Below are 16,420 nucleotides of genomic sequence, written 5' to 3' on the forward strand. Positions count from 1 at the left end.
AGACACAAAGGGCCCCGTCCCCCCCTCGATCCCCGCCCCCCCCTCACCTGCGGGACTCCCCCCCGCGGCCTCCTCGTCCTCCGCCGCCTCCTCGTCGTCCACCTCCGCCTCCAGCTCTCCCTCCGCTCCCTCCTCCCGCCGCTCCGGGGGCGGCTCCGCGGTACCGGGGCCGGGCTGAGCCCCCCGGGCCCCAGCACCGCCGTCGGCCGGGGTCCCCCCGCTGCCGCTGCCGGGCTCGGGGGGCGCGGCGCCGCGGGGCAGGGCGGAGGCGGCAGCCAGCAGGGCGGCGAGGCAGAGCAGGGCGAGCCCGGGCGCGGGGCGAGCCCGGCGCCTCATGGTGTCACGCAGCGCTCCGGCCTCCCGCCGCTCCGCCCTCCATGAGCACCGCGGGGCCGGGCGGCGGCGGCTCCCCGCTCCCGCCTCCCTCCCGCCCGCCCGCCTCGGGGCCGCCGCTGCCCCAGCGCCCCTCAGGCGGCGCCCGCCGCGCCCCGGCCCCGCTGACAGCGCCGCGGCCCCGCCCGGCCAATCGCCGCCGCGCCCGGCCCCGCGTCGGCGCCGGCTTCGCGCCGCGCAGCCAATCGGAGGGCGAGGGGGGCGGGGCGGGGGGCGGGGCCTCGCGCGCGGTGCGGGAGCGGGGGGGGCGCTGGGCACGGCGCTTTGTACGCGGGGCGGCCTGCGGCGGGCCTGCCCGGGGCGCGTCGGCCGTGCCCGGCTCTGTGTTTCTTCTATATTTTGCCTTTTTCTGCATTTTGCACTCTTTTATTTGTCATATTTTTCCATTTTTTGTGGGTTTTTGGCTTATTTTTTTTCTATATTTTGCGTTTTCTTGCCTTATATGTTTATATATTTTATGGTTCATGTGTTATATATTTAATATTTGATATGTTTATGGTCTGTATTTTTATTTTTATACATATTATATTTTATATTCTGTATTTTTATTTTTATACATATTGTATTTTATACATTTTAATTTTTCCTATACTATACTTCATTATAGAATCATATCTTTGATCTTTTCCTATATTTTATATTTTTATACATTTTGTGTCTTTATGGCCTGTATTTTTATCCACATTTTATGTTTATATTCTGTATTTTTATACATACATGTTATATATTTTGTCTTTTTCTATATTTGATCATATAATCGTAAAATCATATATTTGATCTTTTTCTATATTTGGTCTTTTTCTATATTTTATGTCTTTATGGCTTATATTGTTATTTATATTTTATATCTTTATATTCTGTATTTTTATCTTTATGCATATTATATATGTAATCTTTTTATATCTTTATATATTTTTTTGTTTTTATGGTGTATATTTTAAATATCTGTTCTGCATTTTTTATTTTTGTATATGTCATACTTCATATATTTTATATTTTCATGTATTTTATTTTTTCATGTATTTTATTTTTTCATGTATTTTATTTTTTCATGTATTTTATATTTACAAGCTTTTACGTATTTTACGCTTCCCTACGCTTTACATTTTTATTTATATTACCTTTTCCTGTATTTCGTATCTCCGTATTTCTGTTTCCTTACGTCCCTTCCTTAAAAACCAATCCGCCCCCCCCTTGACTCTGCAGAGCAACCCTAGAGCTGACACCAGGCGGGCTGTCCGCAGGATCCGACCCCACGCTAGCGATGCTCCCCCCGTGCCCACGGCACCCCATTTTGGCGCGGCCCCCGCAGTAACCCCGCCGCTCCCCTCCGTGCACACGCTGGGCCCGGGGCCGTTCCCCGCCAGGGACCCACCTCAGGGCGTCGAAGCCGGGCCCACGCAGGGCCCTGCCAGGGCCGGACGTTGGGAGCCACCTTGGCCTGTCCCGAGGAGCTACGGCAGCACGGCCTTGGGGGGGGGGGGGGGGGGGGAAAGCCCGGGGACACGGATATTAATTAATTATTAATTATTAACGGTGCCCTGCTCGGCCACTGCTACCTCACGTACGCCGCGAGCGTGGTGCCTCACAGATCCGCGGGATGGGGGAAATGCCGCTTCCATCAGCGACGCCGGGTTGTGGAGCAGCTTGTGGGGGCCAGGCAGAGACGGGTGGGCAGCGGTCGCCCCCCTACACCCCAGTACGCCCCCCTACACCCCAGTACACCCCCATACACCCCAATACACCCCTCACACCCCTCACACCCCACTGCAGGAGGGGCATCGCGGCATGGCGCGGGGCACACGGTGCCTCTCAGCCACCCATCCCCGTCCCATGGGGATGCCCATGGACGAGTTTTGGAGCCCCTTGCTCCTCTGGGAGCTGACACGGGGCTCTCGGGGGTTAGACAGCCTCGTCTGGGCCCAGCACACGGTCCAGGCCATGAGCCCCTCTCTGCCACAATATTTTGGGTTTGTCTATGAGGGAAACGCTGCCGGCGTGTCTGCTCCGGGTGCTGTAACTCGCTACACTTCCCCCAAATCCATCCCCTTCTCAGAAATGAATGGGGCTTTATTCCGGCCCCATAATATAATTATTATTCCCCAGCAGCTATGCCGAGCCATTTCCCCCACGGAGACGAACCCTTCTGGGCCCGGCTTTGTGCGGGCACTGCCCCGGGGAGCGGGGGCTCCCCTCGGCCGGGGGCACGCAGCCGGCAGAGGGGGGCGGTTTGCTGCTCCCGGTCTCCCCCAGCCTTTCCCACCAGGTTATTGTCTGTGCGTATGGGAAGGAAGAAGCCGAGCGGAGGAACGATTGGTAAGGAGCGGGTTGTCTGGAACAAAGAAATTCCTTACTTTTAAATAAAAGCGGGCAGCCTTGGCTGCTGCCCCGGTGCCACAGTCAGCGCTGCAGGGACCGACGCTGCACCCAGCTCCTGGCTCTTGAAGGAGGCACGAGCGGCACAGCGTCGTCTGCTGGATCGCCTCGTCTGGTTTCCAAAATATTATATTCTGTCCTGCTGGGGAGCAGCCAAGCAGGAGAGAATATAATATTAAGCAAATCATGACCCCTCTCGTCTCCACATCCCCGCGTGCCCTGTGCCATCGCCCCATTTGGAGAAGGCTCAAGGAAACCCCATGTGGGCCAGCATCTGTGGGGCGCCCTTCGTGCAGCAGGACCCACGGGAGGGGACGGGTGCCCGCTGGCGTGCAGGACAGCCCCAACCCCAGCGACTGCTGCTGCACATCTGGCCCAGCTGGCTCCCTTCCACGCTGGCTGAAGAGAGTGCTTAGAAAGGGTTGCGAAAAGAAAACTTTGGCACCCGTGCCCTGCCGGTGGCCCAGGGCCCTCGCGGTGACACGGTGACCTGGTGGCTGCAGGGCTGAATCCCCCCAGTGCTGGGCTGGGGCTGGGGAAGCAGCCGGCAGGGAACCCGGTGCAGGACTTGCTGCTCACCCCGCTGATGTCCGGTGTGGTTGCAAGTGCTGCACGGCCCAAGCTAGAATCCGAAAAACGAGCGCCCCAAAATCTGCCAGGCTCCCTCGGGCACAGCGCTCTGCTCCGGCGGTCCCGCTTCCCTCCTCTCCATGACCTCAGTTAGCGATGAGAAAGTGAGAGGCGTGCGTTGGAGCGGGGTGGGACCGCGGGGAGCGAGCTGACAAAGAGCAGCCTGGGTTGTGTGCGGGCAGCCCCCACCATGCCTGCTTCTTGCACAAGTTTGGAGGGTATCGCCATCCTCCCTGGAATTGTTCCTGTTCCATCAAATCAGCAAGATTTTCTTCCCCAGCGGAAAGTTTCTGTGAGCTATTTAGCAACCGGCTTTCTCTGACCTATTTGCAAGCCCCAAGCCTCTCTCCCTCCACCACCCAGTGCTCGAAAGCTTTGATAATTCAATGAGATGTTAATTCTGACACCCAGCATAACTCACGAGACAAAACCTTTTTTATTTTTTATTTTTTTTACTTCTAATTAATTGCAATGCAGGAGTAATGAACCTTCTCAGCAGCCTTCTTTTCCAAAGCAGCGTTTTGCTGCACACCTCCCGTTAGGCCAAGGTGTACCAAGCATTTTCAGAATTTGTGTCTGCTGCTGGGCAGGCAGGGCCCCGAAATGCCAGCGCCATGCACAGCACCCACGGGGACAGGGGCACGGCGAAGTGTCGGCAGGTAGCTGCCCCCCTCTTTAAAAAGCACGCTGCGAGAAGGTACAGGCAGCTTTAGGCACATCGGGGTCATCTTTTGGGGGAAAATCGTGCTTTAAATGCAAAGGGTCAGCACTGTGCCCCATCAGTGCAGCCTCCCCTCTGCGGCACTGGGAACTTTTTCAGCTCTCCTCCAGAGTCAGACCCAGCAGCTCTTTGTAGGGACCGGTGCGCCTCATCCTGCCCTCCCTCCTGCTTGCAGAGCCCTGTAAAGCATTGCCCTGATTTTAGGGACACTGCTATGTTCCCTAGGCTGCACCTCCGTGGTGAATAGTTTCATTAATCCACATGCACGTTCACCATTTTTAAAATTCCTCAAACAATCCAAGGCATGATGGATGAGACTCAGAATTCCCGAGAGCCTTCGTGAACGAATGCGTCACGGCGCGGCGCTAGCACATGGCTCGGACAATGATCCTCACCAGGAACTGATTTAAAACAGAAGCAAAAGTCACGGCTTTATTTTCACTGCCAGGGCCGAGCAAGATGCAAGCAGCATGTATGCTGGGACACAAAACGTTTTTAAAAACTTTTCTGTTTTTATGATCAGGCCTAACGTTAACAAGAAGACGGCAGAGCACATAGCTTTATATCTGTGTATTTTAGAAATAAAACACATACTTGCCTGCTCCAAAATAGCCAACATCTGGCATCTTTCTTGCAACTTCCCAGCCAGCAGCACAAGTCACCGGCCGACGGGGCTGCGAAATGCCACACACCGCCACAGCCACTGCTCCCAACCTGGGCATAAACAAAGCCAGCATGAGCACAGGTCTGTCGTCATTTCGAATAAATGCAATTAGCAGCCAGCCCTCCTCCCTCGCGGGGGGGGGGGGCACCGGTGGCACGGAGCAGGGCACGGTGGCGGTGCAGGCACCGCTCGTAGGTCCCAATTCTGCACGCGCTTAAAGAGCGGCTTGACTTTAAGTACATCAAGGTCACACAAATGGAAAGCTAAGCTCCTTTTCACATCAAAAATCTCCCGCACATGTAAAAGACCGAGTAAATTGCCTCCTGCATATGTTCATTGCTGCTCTCTGAGAGGCTGGATTGAAACAGCTCTGCACTGCTGACTCAAACTGCTCAGAAACTGGGATCTCTGTTCCACGGGAAACTGTGGCACTTTGAAACGTGCTTTCATCTCCAAACCCATCCAAAATTTCCCAGAGAAGGTTTTCGGGGGCTTGGATCGAGGGTGACTGCGTTTGCCGTGCTAACAGAAGCACGGCAGCAGGAGGCTGCCGCGGGTGCAGCTGGTGCAGCACCGCGCGCAGTGCCAAGGGGCGATGCGGGAAACAGCAGCTCGCGCCCTCGCAAGATTGAAATGAAATCAATCTGAGTGGGGAAGTTAAAACTAAATCAAGCAACTCGTTGAAATTGCTTTGGGAAAAAAAAAAAAAAAAGGTAATATATCCTCTGAAGGTCAAAATGAGTGGCTCTGATTTCTTTCCCTGTCAGTAATTTCCTACGTGCTCCCACAAAAGGGTTTGATTTCAGCAAAACTGCATTCCCTAATAAAAATTGCTCCTCCTGAAGTGCTTTCTCCTCTTCCTGCTGCCGATACAGCTTTGCCTGCAGCTGGGCCCCCCGTGGAGCTGCAGTTGGTGGCACTGGAGCTGCCACCACCACGGCCCCCAGGCTCCTGGTGCCTTCCTCAGCACTGGAGCAAGACCTGGGCAGGAGCCTCCCAGCCGGAGGGGCTGACACGGCTCAGCCCGAGCTGCACCCGCGGCTCAGCAAGGTCCATCCCACTCCGTCATGCTCCAGGGAACGGGCTTTAATTCAGGACAGTCTTGGGGTTGGTTCTGATTTACAGCATTTCTGCCACTCCCAGCAGCTCCTGGACTGAGCTAAATCAAGCCAGCGATGGTCAAATCCGTGGGTTTTGGAGGAGGAGGTGGGTTTTCTTTGTCCATCTTTTCCCACCAAGGTCATCTCAGCAGGATCCTCGCTCCCGCTTCTCCGCGGGCTGCCCAGGGCAGCTTGCAGGCCCCGTGGGAAGCATCGTTCCCATACACACACCACGTTTCACGCCCAGATGTTTTCCCTCACCTCCAGCTTTTTCCTCTCACCGCAGCCCCACAGCCCCCAGCATCACCCCCGGCCCCTCTCCCATCAGCAGACCCCGGGGATGCTGCGCTCCTGGCTTCAGGAGCATCCCTCCGCGGCTGCTGCTTTCTGCTCCCTTTTCAGTTCAGATTATTTCTGCGATGTGGGGCACAGACGGGAGCAGCCCTGTCGCTCGGTTGGAACAGCAGAGCATCCCTTCAAATGAGATTTAGAAAAGCAGTGTGGGAGAGTTTCTGTACTGCACATCCACAGACGAGAGCAGCAAATCCTTCCCTTGTCTGATGGCACACCGTGCAGGCAAGTCCTTGAGCGTGAGACACCGAGCTACCGGGGATTATACAGTTCCTTTGAAAAAGGGCTTTTTTTCCAGATCCCTTCAGCAAATCTCCTGCTAGCACCCACCCTAAAGCACCAGTAACACTTTCAATCTCTCCTGCTTTCTGCCTCGTACAAGCATTTTGCCTTTCACTTCAGGGCTTGGGTTTTGTCGCTGATGCTGAAAGCGCATTACTGCCTGGGACGCAGGGACCGAGGCTTGGGGGAAGGGGAGGGGGTGCAGCCCAAATTAAACAGAGCAGGTTTTGTGTTTCCCATTCTTCCACGTGCCTCTGTTTTAATGAATCCCCACGGGGCTGAACCAAAGCTGGGGCTCGTCCTGACGGCAGGGAACAGCTCTGGGGCGCTCAGCACCACGTGGGGAGTTTTGTCGTTGTGTGGAGAAGCCACAGCCAGGCACCGCTGCATCCCAAAACCCAGCTATGATTTTGGGGGACTGGCAGCTCTGGCCTGCCTGATCCAGGAACCAGGATTTGAGGAGCTGGGAGCAGGGAGGGCAATCATCTGAGCTGGGTGTGAATGGGAACATGAACCCGGCGGGGAGAGCAGGAGCAAAGAGGTTTCTGTATGCTCCAGGACGACAGACCTGATGCGCAACCCCCTCTCCAAAAGCCAGATCTGATATTTCTACTCTGACAGGCCTCAGGGCTGTGGTTATGTGTTCATTCTGCACCAGCACAGCAAACCCCTTCTTAAACTGATTTAATTAACGTGGGACAGCCACTTGTCCGCACACAGGGGGCTATTCCAACCGACCGGACCCCAGCCAGCTGCTCTGCACATGCAGGTGGTTGTGGCAAGGGGGTGGCTTTGGATACTCTGTGATTTTATTTTCTTTTTTCTTAAAAGCAAATAAGCAAAACGCAAAGGCCCAAACTGAATTTTTCCCTCTTTTCTTGCCTACATCCTGCTTCCTGAGTTAATGTCCTTTATTAGCAGCCTGGTGGCTAAGCCCGAACACATGTGCCGGGGTGTCCTTCCTGACAGCACCCAACCAGCCCCGCACGAAGCCCTAGCCATTATGCACTTGAGCTTTAGCTAACACGTGCCTTTCAGAAAAGACCCCAGCCTTCATTTCAAGGCACCAAGAATTAAAAAAAAAAAAAAAAAAAGACACCATTTCGCTTTGGATTTGTTCCAAAATGTTAGACCTGGTTTTGTTGTGTTTCTTTCTTTTTTTAAACAAAAAAAGAAAGAAAAGAAAAACAATGAGGTGATTTATTTCCAGTTTGACTTCGTCTGGCCCTTGCTTCCAGCCGCCCGTTTGTGTTTTTCTCCCTTATAGGTTACAGAACCTGCAGTACCCAGCCTTTTCCCCCTGTGCAGGTATTTATCCACTGTCATCAAGTCACCTCTCAAGCTCTTTTTTTAATAACGCAAACAGATGGAGGTCTTTAAGTTCTCCCTGTGCATGGCTGGTTCTCCATCCCTTCAATCATTTTTGCAGCTCTTTTCAACACTCTCCAACACCCTCTCTTAATTGCAGACACCTGAACTGGCTGCAAAATTCCCAAATCAGTCTCCCTGGCCCCATAAAATACAAAATCCTCTCCCACCTCCTGCACACCATTTCCCCTCTCACACATCCAGGAATCGTTTTTGGTCCCGGCTGAGTCACCGTCACCCATCACCTGGAAGCTCCCGTGGAGCTGGTGCCCTGCTATAACCCCCCTCAAGTCTTTTTACAGAACCCAACCAGCCCAAACTCCCCCCCCCTTTCCTAAAGTCTGAGCTTCTTCTTCCTTCCCAGGTGATTCACACTGAACTGCTGTGATTCCACATTTATTTGGGCCATGATAGTGGTGTTTGGGCTCTTACTGTAAGTGCGTAGCTTGTTACACACTGGATGCTGGCATTCCACCTGGGAAAAGGGATATTTTTTGTGCCAGGTGTCACGATTTCCCTGTTGTCCCTTTTCTGCCCCCAGCACCCTGCGGGGCCATGCTGTGGGTGCTGCTCGAGGGCACAGGCACCGCCTGCAGCCGGGCTCGGGTCCGGGAACCTGCAGGGAGCCCAGGTCGGAGCCAGCTGGCCACAAACTGGCCATGGCCAGCTCCTCTGGGACCTGCTATCATTTCCCTGGCCATGTGCTGTGGCAGCACCATGAGACTTTTTTTTTTTTTTTTTTTTTTTAAGAAAGCTAAATATGCTGGAAAAATCTGTTTGCACAAAGCACTTCTTGCTGGACAGCTGCTAACATTTCCCTCCTCTTCAACCAGCAGGCAATTCCCCTGTGGCAAACACCGCTTTTGGGGGAAGAAGATTAGCGGGCAGGATCCTTTTCCCTGGGAAATGGCTGAATTGTCATCAAGCGAGGCGCCAGCCCCTGAGGAGGGGACGGCAGCGGCCGCTGCATGGCAGTGTTGCTCCGCACAGCGTGCAGCTGTGCAACATCTGCCTCCCTGTCCGGGCTCTCCGAGCACGATGTGACAGCACTTTGTGGACAGCCAGGCAGGCCTGGTGGTGGGACACGGCCAGACAGAGGTCCCCGGCTCCTACCTAAGGCTCCCAGGCTGGGAATTGCATCCCTGCTCCGGGAGAAGGCGGCTGGCCACCCGGGGGGAGCGTGACCCTGGGCTGAGCCCCCTGCGCAGCACAGCGTCCCCCACATCCCTCCGTGGGGCCTAGCTCAGCCAAGCTGCATCGATAAAGGATCAGCTGCCCACGAAAACCCTCCAGAACTGCAGAAAAAAAGATGAAATCCCTTCGTGACGGGTAACAGTCCCCAGGGTGAGCAGTGTGGGGTGCTCAGTCCTCCACACAGCCCCACACAGCTCTTGCTGAAGCCAACAGCAAGGCGTGCTTTTCGCTCCCCCCGTTCTCTCCAGGCCCTGCTGGAGAAGAAATCTGTAATTTGAGGCTCAGGTTTTCCTCCCATTGCCTTGGTAACGTGTTTCCTTGTTGCGTCCATCACCTCAACAAAACGCACATCAAAGGCAGGGGGAGGAAGGTGAAGCACAGCGTGGCCGCCCCAGGAAGCCCCACGGCTTCCAGCCGCAGGCTCAGCTCCGGGATCAACCCCACGGGCAGCTGGGCAGACCAATTTTCTCATAAAAAGGGAGACAAAAGACATCAATTTTGCTTTGGTTTAAAGGAATAACAGTCCTTGTGGTGCCTCACGCAAGGGCAGAAGGGGGCTGGGTTTATGCAGTGGAAATTGGGCTGTCCACAGGCGAACAAAACCCGTGTTGGCTTGGCGGTGGGGGAAGGTGTTGAATTCAAAGGCTGCAGATTTGTTGGCTGCGTGCCTGAGTGCTACAGCCCTCCAACACGGCCTGCCCAGGTGTTTCTTGAGGCCTGACGTGCACCCCAGCAGCCCAGGAGTTGCCCCCCCTCGGTTCGGGAAGCCCAGCATCGGGCTCCGAAGGAGAGGCCATCCTCGGGATCAGCAGCGCTTCTCTGCACTCGCCTTCCCTAATCTGAATGAAAGGGAAACTAGCGACCAAACAAATAAACAAAACCTTTCCAGACCTCTGGGAAGGTCCTGAGGATTTATTTGTCGAACCTCTCCGTGGCAGCGCTTCCCTAACGTTGTTATGTGGCACCGTTTGTTGCTGAGAAAGTAGAGCAGCTGGTTAAACTTCTCAAAATAAAATAAAAAATTTTAAAAAACTGTGCTGAGCAAAGACACATGGCCACAGGAGGTTCTGTCTGCAGGCCTGGGCTCACACTGCCCGTCACAATAAAGGCAAAATCTCAGGGGGTACACATGACCAAGCTGTCCCTTCGAGCCCCCTGGGCGGATAGCATCAGGTAGGGCTGGGCAACAACCACCCCATCGCATGGCAGACGTCCCCAGCTGTCTCCTGGGAGGCCATCTGAATGATGGAGCTCAGTGGGGCAAAAAATGCACAGGACAGGGGGACTGGGAAGCTTAAATTCATGCTGTGGCTAGCCCTTAGCTTGCTGGCATAGACATTGCCGTCTGGAGAAAGCCTCACGATGCCCCTGTGCTAGATGGCTGTGCTAGAAGAGGGTTAACCTGCTCCTTTCTGCTTTCTAATTCATTTGCTGGTGCGGTATCAGCAGAACGCTGCTGTGCTTCAGAAAACGACAGGCTAGATCCTGGCTCCCTTTGGGTCTGAACCCAACAGGGAGCAATCAAGCCGGAGCTGTGGAAGCAGCAGCAAGTCCTGACCCTGTTCTGGTCAGCCTGCAGGCTCCGTGCCCCGCTGCGGATTACTCACACCATAAGTATGAGCAAGTGGGGAGGTCAGACATGGGAGGCTGGATCACAGTGCTGGAGACATAGAGCAGAGACACGAGAGCCCCTGGGCATCAGCTGCACATCGCCCATGCACCACGGCACCCTGCAGCCCACAGGTAACATGAGCAACACGGACATTTCTGCGCAGCCAACACCTTTGCTCGGTGCCTAACATAAGCTTGGGAAACATTCCCTGAGCCTTGAAGTTATATAAAGTGTGTTCCCTGCAGTGTACGGCTTCTCTGTCGGCACGGTCGTGCCTATGCAGGGAATATCCATGGTGATGGTGCCCACGGCATCTCGCCTATACTGCCTGCAAATAGCAGAAGTGCAGCTCTCATTTAAATAGATGCAGGTGCTTGGAAAAGTGAGGAAACAGAGTCCGTATTCTGTCGGCCAATGCAAGCGTGTCAAAATGAAAATATCAAAAGACAGTGTCCATTTCAACATCAAAAGACTATGTCCACTTGACAGAAATGTCATGTCAGGGACACAAGGAGAAACACATTGCTCCTACCGAGTCACAACATCCTCTTCCAAAATTTTTGGAACAAGTTTCCTTGAGTTGTTCCATTCTGAAACATTTTTTTTATATCTAATTTTAGAATAGAAAACAAATCAACATGAAAACAAAAAATGTTTCTAATTATTAAAATCATTTTGACCAAGCACTAAATATTTTTCCAGTCTCTCGCAGAGAATTTTGAAACTTTCCAGTTTCTCTCCCAGCTGGAACAAAATTCTTCTGCCAGGTCTCAATCACCCAAACTGTCTGTCCAAGCAGCACAGAGAAGGTCTGCGAGCACAGGCAGTGGAGCGCTGCCTTAAAACCCTCTGCCTCTGCTACCAAGACTCCATCCTGAGAAGAGCGAGACACGATGACATTCACCTCTGTTACCAGAATCCACACAGAGCATGTGAATTATTTTGTTCTTCGGGGCTTAGGAGGCACAGAGGTCTTGGATGGTGGAAGCACAAGGGCTATCACCAGCTCTTCACATAAAGAAGGTGTCTGGACTCAAAAGACACCTTCATGTTTACGCACATGTGTATGCACTAGAAAGTACGAAGCTGGTATTCCCAAGATTTCTTCACTCTTATTATTTAACCACCATCAGGACTTGCAAGGAAAATTGTGAAAGAGATCCCATCTCAGCAAGGTAGAGAAAATACTCCATTAATAAATACAGACACGTGGTTTTAAAGCCAGCCTGGCTGTCAGCCCTGACACTGAGAAAGGGGAGCAGAGAGGCAGCACTTGTGCCTGGTGACCCACTTTGGCCACGAGAGCCGTGAAAACAAGATGGTATCTGGTAACTTGCTGCTGCTCGGTTTTTGCTGAGGGGTGCAGCCCCTCTTCCTGCCCCAGCCTTTCCCCACACCCTTTGGCAGTGTCCAGTGCAAGAGCAAGAGCCCTGACTTCTACAGGAGACTTGTCATGGCCCCCTCAAGTGTATGCCTTATTGCAGGTTGTTTGGTTATTGTGCACAAATGGTTGAGGGACTGGCCAACCTCAAGGAAAGAAAGGAAGTGGGGATACCTCCTTGCAAAACCAGGGCTTTGTCCTTCTGGTTAAAGCAAATGTAGGGCTCTGCTTTTCCCTGGGATCTGAGGGTCCCTGGTGGGTCACCAGCTCAGACCTTCACTGCCCAAAGCAGCAGCCCTGCTCAAAAACACACAGCCAAAGAGAAATCCCCGTCTGCTACCACAGGCTCCTGCGGACCTCTTGCAGCGTACGTACCCGTTAATTCCCCCAGAGCCACAGCCTACCCCCCGATTTCTGAGCAAACCCAGCCTCCCCAGTCAGCAGTCAGTGCTGGCAGCACTGCCCGGTATATTGTCCCCTGCTGTGGGCTCTCTGGGAGCAGCCTCCTGCAGGTGCCTTCTCCTCCTCCACCATCCCTGCCGCTCCCCCCCAGGCCCCTCTCCCTGTAAAGGGCCCCGCAGATGCCAGCACCAGCCAAATGTCTCCATGGATTTTTTTTCCTCAGCCCCAGAGGCATAAGCTTTTGTTGTTAAACCTCTTAAAAAACAGAGATTGCTTTCTTACGAGTGTTATGGGAGGAAAAGCACAGCTTCAAAATTTAAGCAAAGTCAGCATGAATAATACAGACCTGCAGGAGGGGGCTACTGTTCCCAGAGGGTGACAGACATGGGAACACCAAAGGAAATGCTTCATTAATGCTTCAGAAATATGGTGCAGGGCATCAGCTCACAGCCCAGTTCGTTACAGAGCTGCTCTGCAGCCAGGGACACTTGTGCTGGGGCCTCCGCCGGGGCCGCCCAGCCAGGGCCACCTGCCACGGCACAGCCAGACTGATGATCACCCCCCAGAGACATCCTTCCAACCTGTCCTGAAATCACCCAGCCTTACAATCCCGCTCTCCCTTATCCAGGAACAGATCCAAAGCCAAATGGCTGCAGTTGGTGGGGGAGAGTTTTCTCCTCGTGCGCTCCTGAGTCCTTGAGGACTTCCAGCCCGACTCAGCATGGCGCTGGGCCTCGACGCAGCAGCATGGGAGAGGACCTGTGTTTATGGGACCCAAGGTGCTCCAGGGAACAAAACCCCACAGATGTGGTGGCCTCTCTCCCTGAGGAGGCTGTGGCTGTGCAGGATCACTGCCCTGAGGCCCACACCAAGCACCCAGCACCAGCTTCTGCTGCGGCTGTGGGCAGCGCAGTCCCCCCAGGCCCTGCCGCAGAGCCCATTTCTTTCCCGTCTCTCAGACAGCTGTTTACATTTTTGTTTGTGTGAATAATCTCAAATATGAAGGCTTTGCTTTGCTTCTCCCCCCATTAGATAATATTAATTACCGTAGGGAGCCAAGTGGCTTGGAAAAAAAGGGGGGAAAAATGCTCTGGAAAAGTTGCAGGCCTTGCAAGAATTTAAAGGGCCATCTGCATCTCCTCCAAACTGTAAAGACAAATGCGAGCAACAGTAGCACATATTTATTCAGTAGACATCACGGCAACATTTCTGTTCCTGTCTCAGCCAAGAACTAGCACCAGGAATGTAAGGCTTGCTGTTTCCCAGGTCCTCCTCTCCTTTGGGAATGAAGCAGCGAGGCTGTTTGGATGCGTGGACCCAACACCCAGAAGAAGTCCCTCGGGTTTTGGGGTCAAGTGCCAGTTCTGCCCTCTGCCTCCTCGTCCACATGCACTTCACCTCGTCTGTCCCTTTAGAGCTGCTGCATGTCTTTTCCTTGTAGGTTTTCCAGTGACACCCTGGGCTGACCTGCCACCTGTAAGATGCTTGCCCCATGCGAACGAGGGTATCCTCTGGCAGGCAGGGAGGCAGAGAGGCAGGTTTCCGATCCCCAGCTCCTGCCCCACGCACTGCTCCACCGCTGGGCATCTATTAACTCGGCTGAGACCGCTTCGGGGCAGGGACTCCATGGGTTTAGGAAGCCAAGGCCGTTAAGACAAAACAATGCAGTCCTACAGCCCTTGGTTAAGGGCTCGTTTATTCTAATACAAACAATATTACAAAGGTTTTGATGCACATATGTGAGAATCTACTCTACTGCAGCTGCATGGCCATAGCAAGCAGGACCAGCACAGGCTGCCTGAGGGGAATGTGGATTTTGGAACAGGCCTGAGACCTCTCACCACAGCCAGGCAACAACCAGACAGTTTAACAAACCCACGGGCTCACTTGCTAACATGGTACTGAGGAAAGCAGGGCAGAATGCCCAGCAATTCCCTCTGAGGTACAAAGAGGCAGTTGGTGACATGGAGGTGGTCCTCATGGCTGGGACAGGGAATGCAGCCAGCAGGAGAGCACAGAGCCGGTCACACCATGATTTAGGCACCATCCCCATGGGAAACGTCTCCTCATTTCACATCTGGATACAAGTACTTACTAGACATAATAAGGAAGGACCAAAATCCATTTTAACATGTGGAGTGAGACAGACTGCTAAAGAACAATAATAAATATCAATAAGTTTATTAATAATTCATCTAGTTCAAGCAAACATCTTCTCCAGGTGGTTATTCCAGTCTGCTGTCTCTCTTTGACATTAAGCAGGGCTGCTTAGGCCTGTCCCTGATTTTTCGTTTGGATACCAGCCAACAAAGCCTCCAGGTGGATGCTGCTGATTTACAACCCATCTCCGTTTGCAGCTATATTTACCCTGAGTTTTTTTGTGACTTACCTTTCAGAGCAGTCATCAGTTTTGAAATACAGGAAGGAAACGGCAGCGATTGGAGGAAACCTAAACTGAAATTCAGTCACAAATCTCGTATATTAATTCCTGCTCCATCCTTCTGCTTCCTCAGCACTCACGTTGGGAAGTTGTGCCCATTACTGGCATGCTTTTCGACAGAGATATTATATTGCTATAAATGTCAGACATTTGAAGAACAATGCTATCTATTAGCATGTAAAAGAGTACTATTGTCTGCAAGTTACTAGGTTCAAAGACAGCATTGTGCTTGGCAAATTGCTTTCTGCAGCTCCCAGCAAACTGTCTCCAAGCGCCCTGTCACTGGGAGCTGATGGCTCAGTGGTTAGAGACAGAGGTTCTCATCCAGCTGAAGCCAAACAAAAGGAGAAAATTAGGTAGGGAAATTGTACAGTGGTCTTCAATGCGCTTTTGTTGTTTTTGTAAATGACTACTAACTTTTCCTTTGAAAGCAACCTCAGCTTCTAGATCTTTCCTTCTACTCACAGTCAGCACGGACACTGAAATGAGAGAGGCCTTCAAAACCCAACCTAAGTCGTCTGCTGCAGAGGGAGCACTGCTCGGTCCATGGGAAGGAGCCAGGTTTAACCACCCAAACACCTGGTCGTTGACTGCAGGAGAACTGTGCTTCTTGTGCCGGGTGGTGGGTGGCTTCCAGTGGCTCCTCCAGCAGCTCCGAGCCGCTTCCCATGCCCAGCCCCTTTCAGGAGCTCAGGGCATCACTGCTGTGCTGCAGAGTGTGTGCAAAGTGGCTGCGCCTTCCAAGCTGGGTTGCAAAGGCATCTTGGTGTGCTCTGCAGTGCCATATATAAATAGTGCTCATCTCCTACAGCCCTGCTGTCACCCTTTGTCTTGCTGAGAGGAGAATCCATTTCTCTGGTTCAGTAACTCCACCAGGGCACTTCTGCTCTTGAGCCACCCGATTCTCCCTTTCCCCTCCAGCAGCACCACTTGTCATCAGCTCCCATCTGTTGCTTCCCACTCGATGAATTCAGCAGAGGGACTTTTGTTTGTGGGTGTTGGGCCCACACTTTAGACTTGAAATTTGACTGTACAATGCATGAATCAAAGATAAAATCCTTGCTGCGTGAAACATTACAGCAAGCACCCAGCATCCAGGGGTGGCACATGGACGGCTGCAGGGGGAGAAAATGACCTGAGAGGAATCTCAGGTGTTGCCACCAGCTCTGACCATGCTCCTGATGGAAACAAGTAAGGTTGGCAAAGAATATACAGATGGGTACAAAACTTCATCTGGAAAGCCTACATGCAGTGATTTGCCAAAAATCATGCTGTTGGTGTTAGAAGCTATTACCCCACTGGAGCGTGTAATTTTGGTAGCTCAATCTCTGATGTCCTCCTACAGAGGGGCACAAGAGAGGTCCCTTGCGAAGCTCCACCAGCCCCAAAATACTTCCTCAAAGGTCCTCTCTGCTCCACCTTTCCCCCCGCGCCCCCCAAGACCCCTCTGCTCAATGCTGGCAGAGCACAGCTTCCACGTGGGTAGTGAGACTGGTGCTCACATGC

The 16,420-nt window shown here is 53.0% G+C and overlaps 1 protein-coding gene across 1 annotated transcript in view; it reads right to left on the bottom strand.

Moving 5' to 3' along the window:
* MEGF9 (multiple EGF like domains 9) overlaps positions 1-433 on the bottom strand; it is a 44,293-nt gene extending 43,860 nt beyond the window's left edge. The window contains exon 1 of the mRNA XM_083806868.1: positions 48-433. Coding sequence (XP_083662994.1) covers positions 48-336 — 289 coding nt within the window. The 5' untranslated portion in view covers positions 337-433. The remainder of the gene's footprint in view (positions 1-47) is intronic.
* Positions 434-16,420: the final 15,987 nt, after the last annotated feature.

This window comes from Anser anser (genome assembly GCF_964211835.1).
Source record: "Anser anser genome assembly, chromosome: 21".
Lineage (NCBI taxonomy): Eukaryota > Metazoa > Chordata > Aves > Anseriformes > Anatidae > Anser > Anser anser.